Below are 24,493 nucleotides of genomic sequence, written 5' to 3'. Positions count from 1 at the left end.
AATAGCAGATCTACAAGCTCACAACGCGTCGCATCTTGTAGATCGGCTATTTTCAAATAAAATCTTGCAGGGAAATTATAATAAGCAGATCTGGCAACCCTGGTGACGGGTTAACCTGACTCCGTCAGATGGAAGACGCTTGCGTCACATTTGTTTCACAGGCTACTTCCATCTGGGACCTCGGTAGCACAATCGATGAAGGGGCGGTCCCTTTTTTTTCAAGCTACTTGGCAGGTGATTGGATGGAACCGTCTCTATATCACCGTCTATCAACCAATCATAATTGGCGTGTCTACATGACGTACAGTAGCTGCGCGAGCAGTAGTTTTTTTGCATACTATTCAACCATGATGAATCGTGAAAGAACTGCAACGCAATAAGCGCTTCTCGACGGCGTCGCATCCGGTCTCGCCAAGATCCCGCCCCTAGCAGCCGCTGATTGGTTCGCACGCGCAGCGGTGCAGAGTAGCCCTACTCGAGGGCTGAGCGAGCCCAGTCAGATGGAGGCTGGATTGTGAACATGTGAAACTCAATACCGCCCCCATCTGGCGGAGTCAGGTTAGTGACGGTATATTACAGATAACATGTTTATGAAAACGAATCATAAACAAATATTTAAATAACACATCCCCAGAGCTATAAAAAAAAAGGTGTAATATAAGTATCGCTTTTCCCAAAGAAAACTATGATTGTGAAATAATCATTTAAATAATTTTGTTGGCCAACAAAACTCATGTGTGCTTCTGTTTTCATTTCATTTCTTTCCCTAAATAATTGAGTGGAGGCGCCATAGCATTACTTACATGATACGAATCTGGGAAATAATGAACCTCATGCAACAGAGGTGTTGTAAGTGGTTGAATGTGGTCTATTGCACCGTTAACCACTACATTTTTTTGGGGTCATTATAGGCGAAAATCTTCAATCTTGGAAATGGCTCACAACATATTGCGATGCAACACATTGTGAGCTTGTCGATCAGCTATTTGCACCACGCGACATCGTCTTTCGACAAATTATAAAGTGCAGCTTAACTCATTCAGTGCTATTGACGCCACCGACGTCACGTTTTTATAAGCCCAGAGTGCCAATGACGTCGCCGACGTCATGAAAAAAAATAAATAATAATATATATATATATTTTATTTATTTAAAAAAAAAAAAGTTCAGACCCCAAGATATGATGATTTGAAGATTTGCTGCTCCATTCACTTCTTGTTTAACTTCTTACTGAAAAAAGCTGTATCTCGGCTCCTAAGCACTTTTTTTTTACAATGTATTTTTGGCCTTGGCACAGGGGTGATATAGCCAGAAATATTTTTGGCACTGAATGAGTTAAGTGGTTAAAAAGTTAAAATACTTACCATCTTCAAAAATGAAAACAAACGCAAAATGAGTCAAAAACAATTTCAGCATTTTGAAACGCAACTTGACTCGTTCTCTCACCTCCCTTTCTCTCTCTCTCTCTGTGTTCTTCCACCTGTTCTCCTTGCTGCGCCTCCTCTTCCATTCTGTCTATAGCTGGAACAGATGCTGGAGAACACGGCGGTCCGGGCTCTGAAGCAGCTGGTGCTGCTGCACAGAGAGGACGGCCCTGGGCCCTCCAGGACGGTGGAGTGGCTCAACATGCGCAGCTGGTGCTCCGGACACCTGCACCTCAGGTGTCCCCGCAGGGTCTTCTCCAGACGCGGCCCCAGCAAGCTGGTAGGACCCAGGGCTCAAACACCCACCAAAGTAGTGATGGGGTCGGTCATGATCGATTCGTTCATAAGAACTAGTTCTTTGCCGTGAACGAAACATGTTCACTTCCTGAAACTGTAACGTTCACTCATTTCGTTCATGCCCCCCCTCCCCCCTCCCCCGCACACAGGACGGGCAGGCTGTTCCTCCCGCGACAGACAGCGAGACAGACAGCTGTGCGGTACAGTTTACATGCATCATGTGTATTGCTAATTTGAATTGAAATAATCGCCTACCGTTGTTCCTGGACAAAAGACGGATAGCGTTAGCACCACATTTAACTCATTCAGTGCCATGCTTATTTATGGCAGTTTGGTTCTGAGTGCCACAGCCAAAATTCATTGTAAAAAAAAAAGTGCTTAGGAGCCGAGATACAGCCTTTTTCAGTAAGAAGTTAAACAAGAAGTGATTGAAGCATCATATCTTGGGTTCTGAACATTTTTTTCAAGGAAAAAAAAAATATATATATTTTTTTCATGATGTCTTAGACGTCACGTGGCGCTCAGGGCGCTCAGGCCATGACGTCTTAGACGTCATGTGGCACTGAATGAGTTAAGTATCAAAATAATAAATATGCATGGTTCTCTAGACAAAGGACAGATGATATGAATATATAGAAGATGCAAATAAATAGTGTGCTGCAGTTTTAAGTTAAAAACATGGTTGGAAACCGATAGGCGTGTGAGTGTGCTGACTTAGGCTGCTTTGTATAAAATATTGCATTTGTGGAAAATAACTATCTACTAATACAAATAACGTTACATTATATTATAGTTATGTATTACTTCTACACATTATTATATTACAAAGAAGGTGCTGTGTTTCTGTGCAGACATGTCAGTGGGATCAGATGCACACAGTTGCATGCATATAGTAGCCCATGCGCTCCGCCGAGACCGGAAGCGCTACCGAACGAGAACGAATCATTCGAACGGATCATTGCCGTGAACGTGAACGAAATCGTTCGTTCGCTGATATGAACGTTGTTTCCCACCACTACTACCAAGCACTAATCTGTCATGCACTGCTTTCCGTGTTTGGATAGGAATGTTTGAGCTAATTCTAATGTTACACTCTCTCTCTTTCTATGAAATGGGGATTTAATTACAGATCGTTTTCACGGTTTGCTCTAGCCCTAGTAGGTCCTAGGTGGTTAGGTTTGAGTCATTACCCTATTATGGGTGCCAGGTGGTTAGGTTTAAGCCCTGACCGGACGACATTAGTATTAAGGGGCATCTCACTTCCATTTCCACTGTCGACACAACCCACATTAAGGACAAGTGTTGCCTCCTAGAGTCTTGTGGTTAGGCAGTGCCAAAATACCAAAAAGTAAAACTAGGCACTAAGGAGATCACCATGATTTAAGTTTGGGGAGAGATGCATTTCAGCACATTTCAACAGTCACTTTAGTTTTGGGAGGAAATGTATGAGCTAGTTTGCAAGATTAGACTGCGCAAAGTATTTCTAATTACTGACGATCATTAGAACATCATTAGAACTGACAAGGGATCCAGAAGTTTAATGGAAAACAGTATCTTATTTGCCCAATAACTATTACTCCTGTAATAATCACAAGTTATTACATTGATCAACATCAGTCAAATCACCAAAGTACACGGGTGAAAATAACCAGACCTCCCCAATTAATACTAATCCCGTCCAGATAGGCTTTAGACACATTTAGCAGACTGCAAGACGGTATTTGGTAACATTTTTGATTTGATTTACCTTCATTTGATACTCCAGGTAAGATCACTACGCATTACTTGAAAATCTTGGGAGTTGTTTGTAATGAAACATGACTTAATATGACTTTCTTTTTCTCACGTCTTGTGTGTGTGTGCAGAGGGAGGTGTATGAGAAGGTGTTTGAAAAGACAGCAGACCGACACAGTGATTTCTCTCGGCTGGCCCGGGTGTTAACAGGAAACAGCATTGCCCTGGTGCTGGGCGGAGGGGGAGCGAGGTGAGTGGGGCCTACAGTACCTAAGATGGCACTTCTGTAATGGAGAAGACAGATGGCCCTGGCAAGCCGTTTAAATGGACATTAATATACTTTTGGGATTTAAAAAAAATATATATGTTTGTATATCAACAACAAAGTCTTTCCATGTCGCCTCAGTTCCATTCGGCAGTGACATAAACTGACTTCCACAATACATTTAATTCTAATTGGAATATCCCAACCCACACAATCACACGAATAAATAAGAAAGGGTCTAATCACGGCATGGTTTCCCTGTGCAGTCAGTATTTGGAAGCCAGTCTGAAGCCGTGTGGGCGTGTGGCCAGTCATATTTGTGCAAAATTTCCAGGGACATACACTGTACAGACAAACGCTGTTATAGACAGCTGACCTGGCTGCCATAGCTGAGTGGTTAGTCAGCCCGCCTGGGAAGCCAGAGGCCCTGGTTGTCCCAGGTACGATTCCAGGCCAGGCCAGGCCAGCAATGTGTCCATGTGTGTCCCTGAGCAAGACTCTTATCCCCAAGCGCCGGCTCCCAGAGCGAATGGCACTGCTCCTAGTTGTTATAGGATGGGTAAAATGCAGGGGACACATTTCATGTATGCATTTCATCCTCTAAGAGCTGTCGCTATTGTGTTCCCCAATAGTGTTGAGTAGGTCTTAGAGGGCAAAGCCTTTACAAACGTTTTACGTGGTTCTTCTTCTAATCCCTGCAGAGGATGCTCCCATGTGGGTGTTATAAAGGCCATGGAGGAGGCAGGGATCCCCATAGACATTGTGGGCGGCACCTCTATTGGCTCGTTCATTGGAGCGCTGTACGCTGAGGAGAGGAGCGCCGTGCGAACCAAACAGAGAGCCAGAGAGTGGTCCAAGGTGCTCCATTCAGTCCCTCAATAATATGTCTAAGATTGTAATATTGCACTGCTAAAATGGAAAGTATTTTATTTTTGGCTGTGTAAAAGAAACCAGTGGCAGATGAAACCTTTTTTTGAGTCCATAGAAATGCAAACAATTATACATTTTCCTTATTTTTTCCAGACTTAACTTTGTTATTCTTTCATAGTCGATGAACTCTGTGTTCAAAACAGTACTGGACCTGACCTATCCCATCACCTCTATGTTCACTGGCACTGCCTTTAACACCAGCATCTACAAAGTGTTCCAGGACAAGCAAGCTGAGGTGAGTGGTCACATTACAATGGCACACCATTACAGGCTGCCTGAATGGATAGATCTGAAGCCCCATTCACACTGAGCAGTGTGACGCAAAAGACTAGCTTCAAGTTTCAATGCAAAGTCTATGGAGACGAGCGTTTCACGCTTTTCCAGATAGTGTCATGCTTTTTTTTGCTCTAATGTGAACACATCTTTATAGAAATAAAAATGATTATGCAACCAAAGGTGACAGTTTTTTCTAGTGTACGTACTTAACTAGAAAGTACTTTCTAGACTAGACATAGCCTAGAAACAATACCTATAGCAAACAAAACTGGGGGGTGGGGGCATCTTTTGTGTGTGTTTACAGGACCTGTGGCTGCCGTACTTCAATGTGACCACTGACATCACTGCCTCCTCCATGCGTGTTCATCAGGATGGTGAGTGACAGCTGAGTTGATCACTCTGGCTCTCTGCCCTATGACTATCTTCTGTTAGTTAGACCTTATTTTTATCCATTTATGTATTTTATCTAATTTTATTTTAAAGGTTAGGATAGATATAGGCTAATGTCAGGTCAGTCCAAAGCTGTTAGAATCGTATACACAGGGACCATAGGACTTTCAATGTGTAGGCCATTATTTAAGTTGAATGCGTTTAAGTTCAATGGTTAAGCTACTTAACCTGTCCAGAATGACGGCGAACTAATGTGTGAAAATGGCATGGGCATTACCTTTTGTTCCAAAAATAAGAAAACTCCATGTAAATGCATTTAGCACAGAGTAACAGTAAAATGACACGTGACTAAATTTGACCTTTTATGTGCGTTAATGTTTGCATGCTGATGAAGTCAGTTAGCACAGATGAGATATAATACAACAAAGCTAATGGAGGAGAATCTTAAATAGTGTATAGTACATGTGAAATATGTTAATGCAGTTGGCTTACTATGGCCACTAGAGGCCTCCTTTAAACAGGCTACAGTATGCATAATACAGAGTGTCTGGACTGTATGCTCTCAAGTTTAGGTTATGAAGCTAAGTCAAATAGGAAAGTACTGTAGAAAGTTCAGAGTAAAATACTTAACCTTACCATGCTAGTATGCTGATTAATTGTCACCAATATGTTTCTGGAATGTGTATGTTTTACTGATAGAATAAAATGCACTGTTCCCAACTTTAGCTAAAAAATTGCTATATACTGGGATGACTCTGATCAACTAATAATTGATTGAAGGCCATTCACCCCCAAATTCAATGCACACTGCGCAGTATGTTCTCAGAGAAATTTGAGAAATCCACCGACTTGCCAAAAACCCAGCGGTGCTGAATTTGACTTCTACTATTCGTGTAGATGCAATTGCTGCATTGTAAACTACAATTCTTTCATACTTTCATATCAGTTGCTGGATTTGGGGGGTTATGGATTTACTGGCCTGGGTCTTTCCAAGAAATGCTTGTGATTGCATCTTGGCATGTGTCTACTAACTGCTGGAGCAAAGCCCTGTCTTTCTCCCCCTTAATTAATTCTTCCTATCCATCATGTCTTCCTAAAAAAAAAAAAACTAGTCTTTCTTTCTTCTTATTCTTTCTGTCTTTCATTCATTCCTTCATTCCATCTAATTTAAGTAACATGATAAACCTGTAGCCTATTCACTGTCATTCTCCATAATCATATACCATCCATTTTATGTCAACATGTCTAAGAACTTCCCCCGAACACGATCTAGTTGCTGTCCTAATGTCGGTTCCCCATGTGCATATATCTGCAAAGATGTACGTCTGTCTATAGGCTACGTTGTAGGCCACATAACTGGTTTAGATACAGATTCCGTAGACCTCGCCTGGCAAATGTCCATGTCAACATTTAGGATCCAGAACACTTCCCCCCCTGGCTTTTTTCTCCTTGCTCCTCCTTAATGCCCCCCTGCCCCTCCCCGTTCACCCCTTTCCCCCACTTCCTTTGCTTCTTGTACTGTAGCTTTTCTGACATGCTCTCTTCATGCAATTCTAGAATGACACTGATCCATGTGTTATTTTGACTTCAGTCACTTTTAACTAAGTTGTCTTTAGTCACTTGTTTTCTTGGGTGTAATGATGCATCCACACATGCGTTTGTTTTCACTCTATAGATTTCTCTATTAGTTATATAGTAATAGTGAACCACATAAACCCTAGCATCCCTTTTCTGGGCATGTCACGGGTGAACATTGCGAAACAACTTATCACAATGTGGCGACACCCTATTGTTAATTTAATTATTATTCCAACATTTTTCGCAGTTCAGGCATAACCGGTCGCTTTTTATGAAACTTTGTTGAATGGTAGAGGGTCGTGACAAAAGGGAAAGGAACAAATCTTACTCTGGTTGGCCGGGGGGGTGGGGGGGTGGGGGATTAAAATCATAAATTTTGAACAGGCATATGTCATGCCCCATTTGACCTACAGTTATGACCTCTTTTACACATGCCTCCCCTCATGAGGAAAACATTCTATGCTTTTCAGCACACATAGGCCATTACTGGACCATGAACACCAAATGCGGCACTAGAGAGAACACTTAAATACATACTCCTTCTAAGATCTTTGAGCAATTTCCCCAAAACATACACACAGAATGTATGCAATAATATCAAAAATCCCAGCTAAGGAAAAGGTTTCCATGAGCCAATGAATATTGTAGAGGGCATGGGTTTTTATTACACAAAAAGGCGAATAGCTCACAAATGCCACAAAACTTTGTATGCTTATCAGCAGACATACGCAGAGGCTGATCCTCCATTATCGGACCATGAAAACTAATTGGGGGCGCTAGAGGGCTCTATCGGTTTATGCCGATTTTTCAGAAACTTCTTAGTGTGGTAGAAGGGCACCCCTAATGACCACTGGAGGAATAAGAAGCCTTTTGAACACATGCTTTCGCTATGGCATGTTGCGCTCACTGCTTGGCCCCCAGTATTTCTACTTGAAGATATATTTATTTTAGTTTTTTTTTGCAGTACTCAAGGCTGCTACATAAGGCAATCGGGCATCTACAAAGCTTAAGAACTCTTGATTTATGCAGCAACACAATCTTGCTCTTAGATCCCCTATTTTTACCTTTTTCTCTGGAGACATTTGCGGGTCAATATAATATAAAAATGAAGGTGTCTCACTCTCTTTCTCTCTCTCTCTATCCCTACCTCTTTGGCTTGTTGGAGACTACCATTAACAATGCAAATTCTAATTCCCTAACACTTAATATGAAATATCAGACAGACTTTACATACAGTAGCTGCGCTCATCTGAGACACAGGTTATTATAGTCTACATCATTTTTGTTTTTATTGTATTTATTTTTATTTTTATCCAAGGTCAATATGTGAATGGTATTCAAATAATTATTCAAATGATTTATATTGATATCTTGAAATTAGGCAAAATCTAGTGACATTTTTGTCTTTTGTTTCACAATAACTGTACTAAACCTATGCAGCCAATAAGGCTGCTAGGTGGAATGTATGACGACAAGAGTTTTATTTGTCACATTTGGGTTGTGTTCTTGCTCAGCCACTGTTACCATCCCTTGTCCTGCTCTTTGCAGTGTTGCTCACTTTCTCTATTTTGCCAGCCTTCCCTTGCTGTCTTTCTCCTTCTTGCTCTTTCTTTGCCTTCTCTCTCTCTCTCTCGCTCTCTCTCTCGCGTTCTCTCACGCCCTCTGTCTCTCTGTCTTTCTCTCTCTCTCTCTCCCTCTCTCTCTCTCTCTCTCTCTCTCTCTCTCTCCCCGTCTGTGACGTGAGCTCCACCACGTGTTTGATGTGTTCCTCCTTCTCCATCTTCATTTCCCGACAGGCTGCGTCTGGCGCTATGTTAGAGCCAGCGCCTCCTACACCCCCTATTTACCCCCCCTCTGCGACCCCAAGGATGGCCACTTGCTTGTGGATGGTTGCTATGTTAACAATGTCCCAGGTCAGACTTCAAGTCCCACCCACCAAAACTCTTCCTTTTCTCTAAAACACCAATCGACCACTCGGGCTACCCTCCTCGTCCTCTCCATGAGTAGGGCTGGGCAATATAGCCATATTAAATCAACATAGTGATATGAGACTAAATTTTGGATATTGTAACGGCGTGATATAGTATAAGTGTTGTCTCGTATTGCATTACAGGTGATGTAATGTTCTGAACTTACCTGAACAACGTTCTACTATTTGCCTTTACCTATTCTAGCTGTTGCATTTGCATCACTAAGATTTTATCAAAGCACCAATAGCCATCCCCACGATATCACAATATCAGTATTTGGTAAATCTTTGGGATTTTTGCCCATTATCGCCCAGCCTTACCTGTGAGTTCCCCACTCACTCCTTAACCCGACCCACCCTGACCAGTTGGACATTGGGGACCCATGGTTTGGAAGGAAAAAAACAATTGAAAAGTATTGAGTGTTGCAATGATCAGTAGGGATATTGTTACACTCCCCGATTGGCTTTACTGCACCACACACATTATCAGGTCTTAACCACATGAACCCTAGCGTCCCTATTCTGGGCATTTCGTAAATAGGCGGACATTCTGCAAACATCCGGCGAAAATGGCAGATCTACAAGCTCACGATGCATTGTGAGCTCGTAGATCAGCTGTTTTCGGCTAAGAGATCAGTGTGGAGGGGAAAAAAAGGAGGGGGCCAAGGACAGACCGCCTGGCGGACCCTGGTCAACAAAGTATATATAGGGTGTAAATGGTGAATTATGGCTTCCCCCTGCCCCCTTCAATGTGACTTCAGCCCCCCCGCACCCACCGATTGGCTTGGGAGGTTTTGCGTCATACGGTATCCATGGGTCAGAGAGAGAGAGAGAGGTGCATTGTAGTCCTCCTTGTGACTGTTGTGTTTTGCTGCCATTCTCCTCAAGCCCGATTTGCGCTTCTTCGTACGATGGTGTCGGTGTGCCGCAAATAGCCGACCTACAAGATCACAACGCGTGGCGCACGCAGTGGTGGAAAAAGTACTCAAATGTTTTACTTAAGTAAAAGTATCAATACTGCAATGTGGAAATAATCTGTTACAAGTAAAAGTCCGGAATTCAAAATTTACTTGAGTAAAAGTACAAAGGTATTGGTATCAAAATGTACTTAAAGTACCAAAAGTAAAAGTACTAAAATGTTTGAAAATAGCAGATCTACAAGCTCACAATGCGTCGCAACGCGAGCTTGTAGATCGGCTATTTTCAAATGGCCTAGGTATAAAATATGGCTAAAGTGGATAATGTATGTTTTATAATGTAATAATTTATATCTGCAAAGTAACTAAAGTTTTCAAATAATTGTAGTGGAGTAAAAATACAATATTTGCCTCTGAGATGTAGTGGAGTAGAAGTAAAATCGGAACCACTTAAGCCCTCGGAAATTGGAAATACTCAAGTAAAGTACAAATACAGTACCTCAAAATTGTACTTAACTCTATAAACGCCATTGACTCGAAAACGCGTCAATTGCTACTTAATCCACCCACGCCGTCGACGCGTTAGACGCGTTGGACGCGCGTTCATTGTTTAATCTCTGATTGCGCTATGCTGCTTAATATTCAATCTTATTTTCGAGTTCCACTTACTTCACCCACATCTGCATCCGGTTTCATGACCTGGGTTCCGTTTCCGGTTTTTGATTTTTTTTCCCCGGTCATTTTCGTCCAGAATAGGTAAACACACGGTTTTTCACACGGTATAACAAACGAACGGACAGGTTCTCTTCTATAATCTATGGTCTGGGTGACGATCAGTCATCGCCGTCGTGTATCACATCGTAATTTTGGCCGATCGGACAATCTGAGACCACGTCACATCCGTTTTCATGTATTTCACTGTTTGACTGTGTGTGTGGGGTGCGAGCTGTCATGACAGCTGATCAAGCTGTCATGTGCTGCTCTCTAGTGGCGGATTTGTGCTCTGTCTTTAAAAAAACACTGATAATTTATTTTCATGAAAAATTACAAAATATAAAAATAAAAAACACGAAAATTGCTGGCACTGGGGGAGTACTTTATGAAAATACTCTGGCAGTCAAAGAGTTAACTACAGTACTTAAGTAAATGTACTTAGTTACTTTCCACCACTGGGCGCATGCGACGCGTTGTGAGCTCGTAGGTTTGGCTGTTTTCCGCACGAGACGGCGTCATGCAGCGGAGCATAAATCAGGCATCATGCTGTTTTCCTCTGCAATGTTCTGCACTTGGCTGGTGGCTGGTAAGCACTTCTCTACGTTCTCTACGTGCCACGTCACCCTCGTTTCAGCAAGCTTTCACAAAGCTTTGAAGTTCCTTCCCCACACTTTTTTTGCATCTCCCTTTGAATCCCAGGCATCCAGCGTTCCCAGAATGTTTCTAAAGCAGTATTGGAAAAATTGGTATTACCCCAGCTTAGCCTGCCAGAAATCAATGAACAAGTCGTCTCGCAGATGAATGTCTTTGTCAGTCGTTTAGTTCAGAAAAGGTACAGCCATTTATGTGCCTCAGTGGGGTGTATTAGACAAGGTCATCATCACTGCATGCATTTGTTTCTATTGTTGGATCATAAAAGGTGGCTTTGATGTGGATTCAGCGATGGCTTGTTCCTCCTGTCCTTGCCTCTGAGGAGGTCTGGTCATGCGTCGCATCAAACCTTTGCTCCTACAGTGTGAATACCACCTGTCCTTTCCCCTGGCTTTGCTTGCCTTTTATGTGCATGTCAATACTGCAATATGTGCCCATTCATATACTGTATTTCTATCCTAAATACTGTATTGATGGCGTGTTGTAATGTTCCTCGTTTTCTTTATTTTTTACTTTGGGAATAAGTGTTCTGGAACTTACTGTTGACACACCCCCCCCACACACCATCGATTTAATTCCTCTATACGCCTTGTTGGCTCTGAAATACAAGGTCCCCTTTGACAAAGGTCAGTCCTTTGTGGACAAAATTCAGATCTGTTGGCAGTTCAGTGATTCCTGCAAAAGCCTCCTCCATTACCCGGCCCGCAAGAGGGATTCCGCTTCAGCGTTCACATTTCTCCGCCTGCACTTCTCAAAAGTCCACGCACAGTCTGTGGTGCTCCTTTTTATCCTTCCAACCCATGCGGTCTGCTCCTGTCCCCCGCCGACAGTGAGCTGTACGGCAGGACAGGACAGCCCAGGTTCACCCCCTGATGTTCACTGTGAGCGATGTCCAGACGGTGTCACAACATCTCAATTCTGCTCCTTCTCTACTTTGAGTTTGTAAAGGTTACTGTAGGTCAACTGCTCTATCTGATCACCTCTTTGATACACAGTTCAGTAGGCAATGAGTAGATAACAATAAGATGGGCATTGTTAAATTCTACCTGGCCCACGGAGCAGAACCCCTGATGTTGGGACATAGTTTGGAAATCAAAAGAACCTTTGGTGCTCTGCGATGGTCGCCCATATCCTGTTCGTTAAACCTCGCACGCAGCTCCATTGTCGTCACTCTGGGTCTCGGTGCGAGGTAGTGAGGTTTTGAGCGACACACCGCAGAGCCCGGAGGAGAGCAGAACCACAATCCCAGCCTCCACAAGGTTAGGCTACTGGTACCTCCCGGTGCTCTAATGGCGCTGCGTGGAGCTGGTATCCGTGGTCTGCGCGGGCACTAACCATGACACGTTTGGGCAACGTAATTGAGATATTATCCCTCCTCCTCCTCCTCCCCTCCCTTCCTGGTGTGTCAGGCTCTTTGTGGCGCTATGTACGGGCGAGCATGACCCTCTCGGGTTACCTGCCGCCACTCTGTGACCCCAAAGATGGCAACTTGCTAATGGATGGTGGATACATCAACAACCTGCCAGGCAAGTAGAGGTGGTAACCCTCCCCCATCCCACCCCCCCTCCTCCACACACACACAGAGCCCCTCCCCGCACCACCAAGCCTTAACCCCCCTCCACAAAGAAGAGGAGGGGTAAAGGGGCGAGGGAGTGGGATGCTCTTTAGAAGTGGTTCCATAAAAGTGTGTGATGTTTAGAGGCTGGGTAAGTATAGCATATGTATTTAAGTCTAGCAGTGGGCTTGTGGTGAAGGGTAGTCACTGAGTGGTGTGTTGCCTTTTCCCCATCTCAACACTTGATTTGTCAGATCATTTGGGAACAAGATATGGGTCTGGCTAAATATAGAACCAAATTCAATCTGAAAAAGTGTTAGTATATTGTACCATAGACCCTTCAATTTCCTGTTTTGATAGATGGGGAAAGGTCAGCATTTGTTGAGTGTTGTATTTGTGGTGGCTTCATATAAAACCCGCATATCGCATTAATCGCATTCACACAGCGGCCATTTTGCTTTTACTTCATCCTTGGGAGTCTGAAGTAAGAGCAAATTGGCCACCATGTGAATATGGTCAATTGTCTACCAGTTTTCAAAACAGAATTGAGGTATGTGGTGTTTCTGTCCATCGGTCCATCAAAGCAGCCTAGTGTCTGACTGGTTCAGTATTAAAATGGGGGAGGAACTCTCATTGGAACTTATGTGAGCTTCTGTGAAAGCTTGATTAAAAGTGTGAATTTGTTTTTGATGTAATTTTGACCTGCAAGACACTGGTCTGATTTGAAGATGTCTTCCCATTTGGTTGAAATGGGATAAGTGTACTGTTTATCATGCTGTGGTTTGTGGTATAACCAACACAAAAAAAAGCAGTATTCTTTTCTCCATTGCAATCAGGGGAAGGATGACTGCATTTGGATGGGGGCATTTCTCCTCTGCTGACCATTAAATGCATCTTGATACTTCCCAAAGGCATTTGGAAAAAGCATCAGACCAAAATGTAGGCCTTCATGTTCCAGTAATGTTTGTGATACAAGAAATGTATCGTACCTGGCTTTCATGATGGTTTGCAGATGAAAACATCCCCTGAATCTATCACTGTTTGATATGAACTAGTCTAGTAGACTTGTGTATATTGTGAAACCAACCCTGCATTTCACAAAGCCCTGACTGAGTGTCACGAATACCCATTTGATTTTGTTGACATCAATACTGATAACCAGTCTCTTGAGTTTTGTGAAATACAGTGGTTTCAGGCCCTAAATTGATCCAATAGAAAGGAGCCAAGGCAAATCAATTTGTAGTTTCCGAGTTCCACTGTTATTACCACTATGCTTTTTCCTCAAATAGGTTGTGATCTATCAAGGTCTATTGGCCTCAGATCAAAGCCTTGGGCTAGTGGGATGTCTTCTTGTGTCAGAGGTGAATGGGTTCAGACCCAAACCACGAAACAGCCAGCACACCAAGTGCCATTTTAACCACTTTAACCCTGGTCCCCCTATTTTGGGCATGTCATTATGGACAAGCATTTCCAAATAATTGTACATAGGGCTTGAGTGGTTGACATCAACAAGTTGAACACAAAGTTTGTGGCCACCTGCTCTCACTGTTGGCTAGAAACTGCTATGTTTACAAATTAGGCTAGATACCGTATAAGTAATTGGCCACAAAGTCCCAACAGTGAGGCAAAAAAAAAAAAAAACACGAAAAGAGACGGAGGCTGTTTCTGTGGTGCGAGTCTATCTCAGTATTTTGGGATTTTTCCCTCACACAACTATAATAATACATGATTGGTTTTCTCACTATTCCTGTTGTGGCGTTTTGCGTGCATGCATTCTTGTTGAACGTCTACAGCGGACATAGCCAGAAACATGGGTGCCAAAACGGTCATCGCCATTGATGTGGGCAGCCAGGATGAGACAGACCTCTGCAACTATGGCGACTCCCTGTCCGGTTGGTGGTTGTTGTGGAAACGCATCAACCCTTGGGCCGAGAAAGTGAAGGTACAGTATGTCTAGACAGCACAATGTGCCAGTGTGTATGTATGTATGACTTTCGTGAAAGTGAAAGACTCACTCCCCCAAAAAGCATGTTCTTTATTCATGTCTTTTTTAACCTAATTCGTTTTTCGTGCTCTGCATATCTCCTACGTGTTTTACAACTAAATCTGGTCTTTAGACAACACTCACTGGATGCAGGATTGCCGCAGGGCATGCAGCTTGGACGGGCTGTGAGGTCACAGGCCAAACGGCAAATAAGAGCCTCACTAAATGCAATCCTCAGTCATTGAGGAACTATGCAGGGACGTTGAGTGATAAAATGCGAGCGCTTCCTCGTCCCTGACACGACAAGTGGGTCCAATCAATGAGGACGTGACTGGCATGTTATCTTTTCGCTGCGGTGCGTTTGGTGTTTCTGTTCAGATGTTCTCTGTTGGATTACCCATATTCTGGAGGGTCAAAGGTATTGATATTCATAGATCCTAGGATACAAAATGAGAGAATAGATTGAGCAAAGATAAGTGGTACTTGTAAAGCTCCTCTAGGGATGTGTTTTTATTGAACAGAGATGTTTTTTCTCCGGAATTAAATCACCTTTAAAACAAAGCGTAGTATAGATGTTGGTGTATAGTGTGTATCTCACAGGGATTTTGAGATATTGAAGTTGGGATTTCTACACACTGACTAATGCATACTTTCTGTGACATGACCAGGTACCAGACATGGCAGAGATCCAGTCTCGGTTGGCCTATGTGTCGTGTGTGCGTCAGCTGGAGGTGGTGAAGAAGAGTGCGTATTGTGAGTACATCAGACCGCCCATTGATCGCTTCAAGACCATGGACTTCGGCAAGTTTGACGAGATCTATGTGAGTTTTATCTCAATGTTGATGGCATGTCTTTGGCCTGCTATCGTTTGTTGTTTGTTTGGTTGTTCTACTATATTAGTATCAGATGCATTCTTGGAATAAGCTTTAGATTTCAATACTGGCGTACACAAGATGGTCTGTCAGTTTGAGTAACATCATTGTGTATTCTACGTAATGACGTCATCACACACAGACACAGGCTTAGCCTCTTTCAGAGCAAGACCGTAAAGAATTACTGCATACTAGTACAGTACATGAGGCTTGGTCTCATAAGACAAAAAGACACAGAGAAAGGACCGATTGACTGACTCTTAGACATTATCCTAATATCCTGCTTTAGCTTGAACACAACTTACGTACACGTACTTAACAAACTACATGAGGAAGTGGGGCACTTGCCTCTCCCTACTCATAATGTGTGCCTCGTTTAAAGACGCCAGAGAATCCTCCAGGTCACATGAGGAGTGAAGAAAGACAATTGAGTTTCCAATCGAGTGTAAAAAGTTTATTGATCCCAGAGCATCTGCCCACTGGAAAATGCTGTTTTTTAAAGAGAGAGCCAACTCCACAAGCCAATATTTCAGTAGTCTCACATAGGAGAGATACAAAAAAAATATCAGCATTTTAAAAAACACATTATTTGTTGATAGTTTGATTAAACCTTTTGTCTATCAGGATGTGGGTTTCCAGCATGGTAAGCTGCTGTTTACTGGCTGGGCCCGAGGTGACATCATCGACAACATGCTGAAAGATCACCGCTCAGCTGACTATAATGACAGCAAGAGGAATGATGTGAGTTCAACACACACACACACACACACACACACACACACACACACACACACACACACACACACACACACACACACACACACACACACACACACACACACACACACACATACACACATACACACACACACACACACACACACACACAGTAAATAGCAATTGAAGTTTGTGATCTAGGCTGTACGCAGATTCCCAAAAGAAACGTTTTTTTTCTTTTTCAAGCTCCAATTTCTTTGCTTGTCTTTCAGTCCTGTACATGTCCAAGTGCTGACTTCACTGACCTGGCTGAAATAGTGTCCAGGATAGAGCCAGTCACAACCTTTGTAACTGCAGAAGGTGAGGCACAAGAACACCGTTCATTTCTCTAGGGCACACTTTCCTTCATGTTCGATGCAAACCCTAAAGCTCAATGTACGTATACAACATCCTGCATGAAACAATAAATCCTTTAACCCTAGTGTTAACCCTATTGTGGGCATGTCATAATAGCCCAAGGAACATTCTGCGATAATAGGCGAACATTCGGCAAAAATAGTAGATCCGTAAGCTTATACATTGGCTATTATTGGCGAAGGGATTTGGTAGAGGGGAAAATTGGTTGAGGGGAAAAGGATGGGGCCAAGTATTGACCCTCGGAGACCCAGGCCAACGAAATATATAATGTAGGGTTTACGTGGTTAACCCATTAAAACCGGGTAATCATCTGTGTCATTGTAGGTTTTAACCACTTAAACCATATTTTATACTTTTGGCTATTCAAAAATAGCAGATCTACAAGCTCATAGCATGAGCTTGTAGATCTGGGGAAAATGGGGGAAATGTGTGCATTTTTTTGAATATTATCTTATCTCTTTTTTTAAAGCGATTTTTTTTACACAAATCTTTGCTTCTGGGGGTCCCTGGAACAAAATTGAGAAATTGAGATGGGTGTTAGCGGCCAAATACATATAATTGTGGGGGTCCATGACATGAAAAAGTTTGAGCACCACTGATATAGCAACATACGTTTTTCAGAAAACTGATTTTAGAAGACATTTATAGAATCGGCCTCGGGTCTTAATGGGTTAAACGTCTCTGCTCTCCATGCAGCCGAGGAGTCCGACTGTCTGACGGAGTATGAGGAGGACGGGATGGACACGGTGAGGGAGGAGGACGGTGAGGAAGAGGAGGACGATGGAGAAGACCCCGAGGGCGAGGACCACTCTCCTGTAGAATGGGGCCACAATGGCGTTTTCCAGACGGTGAGCACGAAACACAAATGACTAACGTACTAATTAGGGGCTGCGGAAATAAGTAACGATGCAGCAGTTGAATCGGATGTATTGATTTTGAATTCCAACGATACAACTGCATCGATATGTAAACGGCAACGTATCGTATCGTTTGATTTGTATCGATCGGAAAATTGGTTTGTAATGCAAGAGATCGATTGTATCGATGCTAAGAAGAAAGGTGGTTGAGGATTAATACGGTGTGTGATTCCTGTAGGATGAAGAGAAGTCTGTGCGTCAACGGAGAAGAACCACGGGTGAAAGCTGCTCTGAGGTCTCTGACTGCTGACAGAGGGAGACGGAGGAGGAGGAGTAAGACGGAAAAAGGTTTGGCACCTCTGCAGCCGAACTCCGGAAAGCCTCTTCGTCTCCAAGGAATCAACCCGTGATCCTTCCGATGATGAACACGAAAAAGCTTTACCTTTTTTTGAAGCTTTACCTTTTTTGAGCGCACATCGAGCTGGCTTCCTCCTGACTAATACAGTACATTGACTTTTACCCTCAGCCATCTGACTTCCATAGTCAAAACAATGAGGTGTGTTACCTGAGACGCCTGATTTGTACTTGGTTTGCACGCCGGTTGTCGTGCACCGAAAATAGCCGATCTACTAGCTCACAACGCGTCGTAACTGCGAGTCATTGCGAGCTTGTAGATCGGCTATTTTTGGTGAGCGGCGCGCCACGTAACCACGTGTGTTTTTGGAGGCTGGCTATTACTCCTCCTGCTCTCATGACTTCTACACGAGACTACCCCCCATAGCCAATAAACTCTGCCTGAGCCGTGTACAAAAAATGAAAGGGAATCTTTTAAGAAATCAACGCAAAACAAATGTAAGATGGATATTTTGGTTCAAGACTCGGAGTCGGTTGGTAATCTGTTATTTCCCCCAATGAACACAGAAGACAGCTTGCATGTCCTGATCTGTCTGTCTGTTTGAATGTATGTATGGCTCTAGGTTGTGTCTAATGTCTGTGTTGAACTGTTGTTAATGAAAGGTTTTACATGGTCCATGTGTTTGGTGCGTGAGCGACTGTGTGTGTGTGTGTGCGCGTGGCAAGAGATGGAGGTAGCGGACGTATATTTAGCATTCACGAGAACTAGAAATTGTTTAGATGGCATGGAGTGAGCTTGTAGAGCTGCCATTAAAAAAAAGAAAAAAGAAGGGGTTTAGAAATTGTGGCAGGCAGGCAAAGACCATGCTTATGAGTTGGGTTTGAACTGAAGTAGGCAGTTTTGTAGGGAAAGATATGTGGATTTGAGTAGATTTAGCAGTATGATTGAATCCAACGGGATGAGAGTAGGCTGCGATTTGGACTGGAACTCGAAAAGAGAATAGATGAGGGTTGGCTTGGGTGTAGAGGAAATGGCAAGAGGTTGAAAGGCAGAATGAAAACTGAAGGGAAAAAAGATGGGAAATGTGACGGCTATTTTTGATTGGATTTCTAAATCCACGTACTGTAGAGTGACTTAGATGTGGGGTAGATACGTTTTGAACAGACAAAGGAAGGTGAGCTTAGGTAAAGAACAGTAGGGAAGAGCTACAGATGACGTAGATGGAATATTTGATGATTGACTGAGTGTCGGCTTGTGAAAGTTTGTGAACGTCTTGTTTCAACTTTTTATTTTTATTATTATTTTCTGCTTGAGATCCAAGCAGATGAAAGATGATGCCTTTTCAACCTGAGTTTGAGCCACACACGTTAACCCATTCAATCTGGGAACGCATCTGTCATTTTAGATTCCTTTGGCTATTAAAAGATAGCAGATATACAAGCTCATAGTGCTCACCAAGTGCCGCGCTATGAGCTTGTATGTCTGCTATTTTTAAAAAATTACGATTTTTTTTCAAATCTTTGAATATATAATATAAATAACTATATACATATATATTCAAAGATTTGCACATATTTTCAGGATTTTTCTAAAATATTTTTTGAAAAATCGTGAATATCCAAAGAAATCTTAAAATGACACGGATGTGTTCCCGGATTGAATGGGTTAAACAATGAGTCATCACCGGATTGGACCAATGCAGAAACACCATTGGATTGGACCTATTATGGTCACCACTCCTTTGGGCTGCTTTTTTTTTTTTTTTTTACTGTGTTATCACAGTAATATCTCAATCTAATACAGTACATCGTCACATCGTCGGTCAGAAACCTCTTATCTCCATATTCTAACTTTTTGTGTTTTTTTTTCTCGAAAATGAATGCCCTACTTGATCATCCTACAGCGTCACACGCATCTGCAAGCTCCTCGCACCGCGTTTCGAGCTTGTAGAGCTGCAACTTTTGCTATTTTTGAATGTGAATCCTGAAGAGACGATTATCGTCGCTGTCGGGTGGAAACCTCACATGTCCGGAACTGTTACTTTTGCTCGTCACTCTTGTACGACAAGTGACGATATTATTCTTGCATGGAGGCACAATGTAGGCTACTCTGGGTACTTACACTGGTCTGGAATAACGGGAAAAGTATACACAGAATTACTTACAAATTCCAGGTTTTGAAATGGATGGATATTGCAAAATGTCAGATTTTCTACATCCACAAATACTGCACACTTCCTGTAGTATCATGCCCATTGTAATTTCACACTCTGTGGTTGGTCCAATTATCTTCAGTTAGGTAATAATTACCTCGTTGATAGTCATTGTGTCCAGCCGCCATCAGCGTTCTGTAAACTTTCCCAAACTGGTTAATAAATTAAGGAAAAGTTATCACATTTTGAACAATATGAAGGAACCTTGTGTACGTGACTTCAAGTGGGCACAGTTATTTTCATGGAACCTTCTATTGATAATGTCTTGGTCGGGCGGAAAAACCTTGTATGTTCAAAACAGTCACTTTTTCAGGAAATGGAAAATCAACCTTGGCTCGACCCCATTCTTAAACAGAGAGCAGTCACAGCCAGACATCAAATTCCTTGATGTCTGAATGTGATTGTAAAGCCTTGTAAACTTGTATATCGGCTATTTTCTTCGCTACATTTGTGCGAGCACAGTCACACAACAAAGTAAGAAAAAACATAAGAAGATAGGGTTAGCGGGTTATATATATTGCGATACAAGGTTTCTTCCTGACGGTGGTGACATAGAACTTGTGTAGAATTCTTAACATAACTACAGTATCATAACACAATGTTAATACTAGCATATGTAGATTTGTTGATTTGTTGAGTTATTTGTTGATTATTTGCTGCACATCAAGGGAACCTACAGTTGTGTTCCCTCCTAAAGTCCATTCACCTGGTTTGGATGGTTGCCAGTTTTACTTTTTGTTTTTTTATTTATTGATGTAACTACTGCCTTTTTTTAAAGATGGCTACTTTTTTTTAACACTGGGGGGGAAAGATCCAAGTGACAATTTGAATATAAGTAACGAACTGGAATCATTCTTCTATTAATTAGCCTTGCTTTAGCTATTTTGCACTGAAAAGAGTATTTAAAATAATTCCTTGCTTGAATAATGGGATGTTTTTGGTTTATTTAGTGTCCGCCTTGCGATGCCAATGATGACACAAGATGTAATGTTCAACTTCAGACTTCAGAAAACTAGCAATTTAACATGCATACTGAATAATAAATATAAATTATAATGTGTGTCATGATTTTTTTTCTTCTGACAAATACAGAGATCTCCATATATGGGCATAAAAGGGACAAGGACTAACAGATACAGAAATCTCCAATTCTCCATATATGGGCATATCAGTCAGATCGGCGCTGCGACGTGGTGAGAGGGCTGCGTAGAGGCCCGAACCTCTAGTTGTTTAAAGTCTCCCAGAACGGACAATGTTTGCAGTAACTAAAATTATATTGTCATGGTCTTCTCCACTTGCACTGTTTTGTCAACTTTACAATACTTACAATGTAAAGCAAAGGTCACCTTTTGCCATTTTATTTTATATTTTAAAAGTCGATTTTATAATGCTCGTTACTAAGAATAACACAAAATTATTTCTAACATTATGACTTATTGTATGCAAGGGATAGGCTAGCAGTACTTTGGCAAATAGGAACGGAAATAGAAAAGGATATCTCACATTGAATACATGATAGCTAGTGGATATATCATCCTCTTAAAACTGTATGATTAAAGCAAATAATAGTTATTCTTCATGAACTGTATAATGTTACAGCCTTTAACAAATCATTACAATACAAAGTAAAAAAGAAGGAGTGAAACATTTCTGTGTGTGAAATACATGTTTACCTTCCCCGGATTCCACCATAAACAAGCCTGGATGCAAGTGCATCCATCTCCCAAATCACTGTGCATCGTGGTGCAGGGGCCCTCCTGTTTTTTACCACAAGGTGATGCACAAAGACGGTCGGAATAGCATCTACTCTCGGCCTCGACTCATCCTTTGAATTTGGTGTAAAAAGGTATATTTAAAATATATGTATGCAGTAAAAAGTTAGTTGAGAACAGATTTGTATTTGCACATCTTGCAGTTGTCCAGGAGATGGTGGTGTTTGTCTCATTATTGTCTCCGCCAGGCCGAAAGGCATGGCGAGAGAGAGTATGTTTTACTCCCTGTCTGTCCGTCCGTCCGTGTGTCCGTCCGTGTGTCCGTCCATGTGTCTGTCTGTGAACAGCTAATCTCCGGCACCGTTAGCCCGGCTGCTGCGAAACTGCACACACACTCCCTGGATGCCAAAGCCGAACTTCTGCCCCCAACTTTTCAGATTGGCCTGTTATAGCGACACCAGGAGGCCGATTTGTGCAAAACACATTTTTGGATATCACTCCTACAGATTTTGTCCAAACCTCACGCAAATCGGTACACAGTATCTATATAGTCATGTGATCAACACGGATCTGTCCGATCTTCTATATTCTGTCCTGATTGGCTAAGATTGGCTTCCAAAGTTTGCAGGATTGGTTTGTTTTGAACAAAATGCCTCAAATCATCAACGCAGAGTGCGATTGCCGTGAAATTTTGCACACACCTTCTCACTAGGACTAGGCCGAGGAAGAAATGCCACCCTTTTCACAATGACCTGTTATAGCGCCACCAGCAGGTCTAATTTAGCAAAACGCATTTTTGGAACAAAATGCCTCAAATCATGAATGCAGTGTCCGATTGAAAGGTCTAAGAAGAAATGGCACCCTTTTCACATTGGCCTATTATAGCGCCACCAGGAGGCCACAATAACCTATCTGACCTGGCGGAGACCTGTGCTCCGAGGAGCACTTTTTCTAGTTATCATTATTATTATTATTATTATCACCAGAACGGATATCCACTAGACTCTCCAGCCCCATGGTTATCTGATGACTGCAAAAGAAAAAAAGGATCTGTTGTCTTACTCATCTTAGGCATTTAAAATCAATTAAAGTATAAAACAGATAAGACATGTAGAGAGCATAAATTATGATACTGACCATGATACTAACCATGATACTGACCATTATACTGACCAATGACCATTATACTGACCATGATACTGACCATGATACTAACCATGATAACCATGATACTGACAATGATACTAACATGATACTGACAACGATACTGACCATGATACTAACCATGGCCCCGATTCACTAAGAAATGTACGACCATATTTTGATCTTACCGGCATTTAAGACAATATTTTGCATGAAGGAAATTGTCTTAAATGCCGGTAAGATCAAAATATGGTCGTAAACTGCTTAGTGAATCGGGACCACGATACTAACCATGACCATGACCATGATAATGACCATGATACTGACATGGTACTAACCATGATACCGACAATGTAGCCTACTGCATGTTGATTAGTTTTGTGATATACTGTTAGAGCATTCATTTTGTTATTTTTTTTTGTTTTTATTTGTGTTCTAACAGTTAATTAAGCAATAACTCACAACAGGCCATGGCTATTGTTATTATATCGGACCTATGGAGTATCGTTCGGTCCAACGTGAAGTGGAGCAGCTGCAGGTTAAATCTAAACCTACTGCATGGAAGACGCCTGGCCAGCTCCCAGGGAGGCTGTGCAAAAAGCAAAGATCTGGCTGAGAATTGGACAGGTGGAATTTTTGTTTGTTTGTTTGTTTTTAGTTAAACTTTTTCCATGCAGGCAAGCTGCAGTTCAAAGACTGCACCCCCAATGTGGGCTAGAGGAGGTGGGTGGAGAAAGAGAAAAAGTAATATCCTCCCATCAACACGGCACCCCTCTATTGGGCCCCCCTAATTGTGACAGTAGCAGTGGTGTAAAGTAACTAAGTACATTTACTCAAGTAGTGTACTTTTGAGTACTACACTTTTGAGGTACTTTTACTTGAGTATGGAGTATTTCCAATTTTCAATACTTTTACTCCTCTACATCTCGGAGGCAAATATTGTACTTTTACTTCACAACAATTATTTGAAAACTTTAGTTACTAGTTACTTTGCAGATATAAATTATTATATTATAAAACATACATTAACCACTTCAGCCCTATTTTATACGTCGGCCATTTGAAAATTGCCGATCTACAAGCTCACAACGCGTCCTGTTGTGAGCTTGTAGATATGCTATTTTCAAACATTTTAGTACTTTTACTTTTGGTACTTAAAGTATATTTTGATGGCAATACTTTTGTACTTTTACTCAAGTAACATTTTGAACACAGGCCTTTTACTTGTAGCAGAGTATTTCTACATTGCAGTATTGATACTTTTACTTAAGTAAAACATTTGAGTACTTTTCCCACCACTGGACAGTAGACTGTCTGATGCAGAGCATTGTATTTATTTTAAATAAAAAGCTTCCTTCCTACCTTCGCTAAATATATAAATCATATTAAAAATGTGAGTAATCTGTAACCGTAGATAATAACCACACTGTAAGGTAAAGTGACTTGATGAAGTTTCAAATCTGTCAGCCTGCATGGAAAACTTTGAATTATAAGGCTCCATCTTTGTTCAGAGTAACAATTAAA

At 42.0% G+C, this 24,493-nt stretch overlaps 1 protein-coding gene across 7 annotated transcripts in view; it reads left to right on the top strand.

The window, feature by feature from the left end:
• The window catches only part of pnpla6 (patatin-like phospholipase domain containing 6), a 55,098-nt gene extending 35,750 nt beyond the window's left edge, over positions 1-19,348 (top strand). For 4 of the 7 annotated variants that reach the window (XM_080418956.1, XM_080418953.1, XM_080418954.1 and 1 more), the window contains exons 25-36: positions 1,522-1,704; positions 3,587-3,705; positions 4,422-4,578; positions 4,769-4,885; positions 5,231-5,300; positions 12,555-12,671; positions 14,494-14,642; positions 15,353-15,505; positions 16,181-16,297; positions 16,546-16,633; positions 17,387-17,538; positions 17,786-19,348. In XM_080418956.1, coding sequence (XP_080275082.1) covers positions 1,522-1,704; positions 3,587-3,705; positions 4,422-4,578; positions 4,769-4,885; positions 5,231-5,300; positions 12,555-12,671; positions 14,494-14,642; positions 15,353-15,505; positions 16,181-16,297; positions 16,546-16,633; positions 17,387-17,538; positions 17,786-17,857 — 1,494 coding nt within the window. In that variant the 3' untranslated portion in view covers positions 17,858-19,348. Of the gene's footprint in view, positions 1-1,521; positions 1,705-3,586; positions 3,706-4,421; positions 4,579-4,768; positions 4,886-5,230; positions 5,301-8,690; positions 8,808-12,554; positions 12,672-14,493; positions 14,643-15,352; positions 15,506-16,180; positions 16,298-16,545; positions 16,634-17,386; positions 17,539-17,785 lie in introns of all 7 variants that reach the window. The other 3 variants (XM_080418957.1, XM_080418955.1, XM_080418952.1) reach the window with 1 other exon arrangement.
• Positions 19,349-24,493: the final 5,145 nt, after the last annotated feature.

The sequence above is a fragment of the Gymnoscopelus braueri genome (assembly GCF_963280865.1).
Source record: "Gymnoscopelus braueri genome assembly, chromosome: 2".
Taxonomy (NCBI): Eukaryota; Metazoa; Chordata; class Actinopteri; order Myctophiformes; family Myctophidae; genus Gymnoscopelus; species Gymnoscopelus braueri.
The sequence above is the reverse complement of the archived record's forward strand: the minus strand, read 5'-3'. Positions and strand labels throughout refer to the sequence as shown.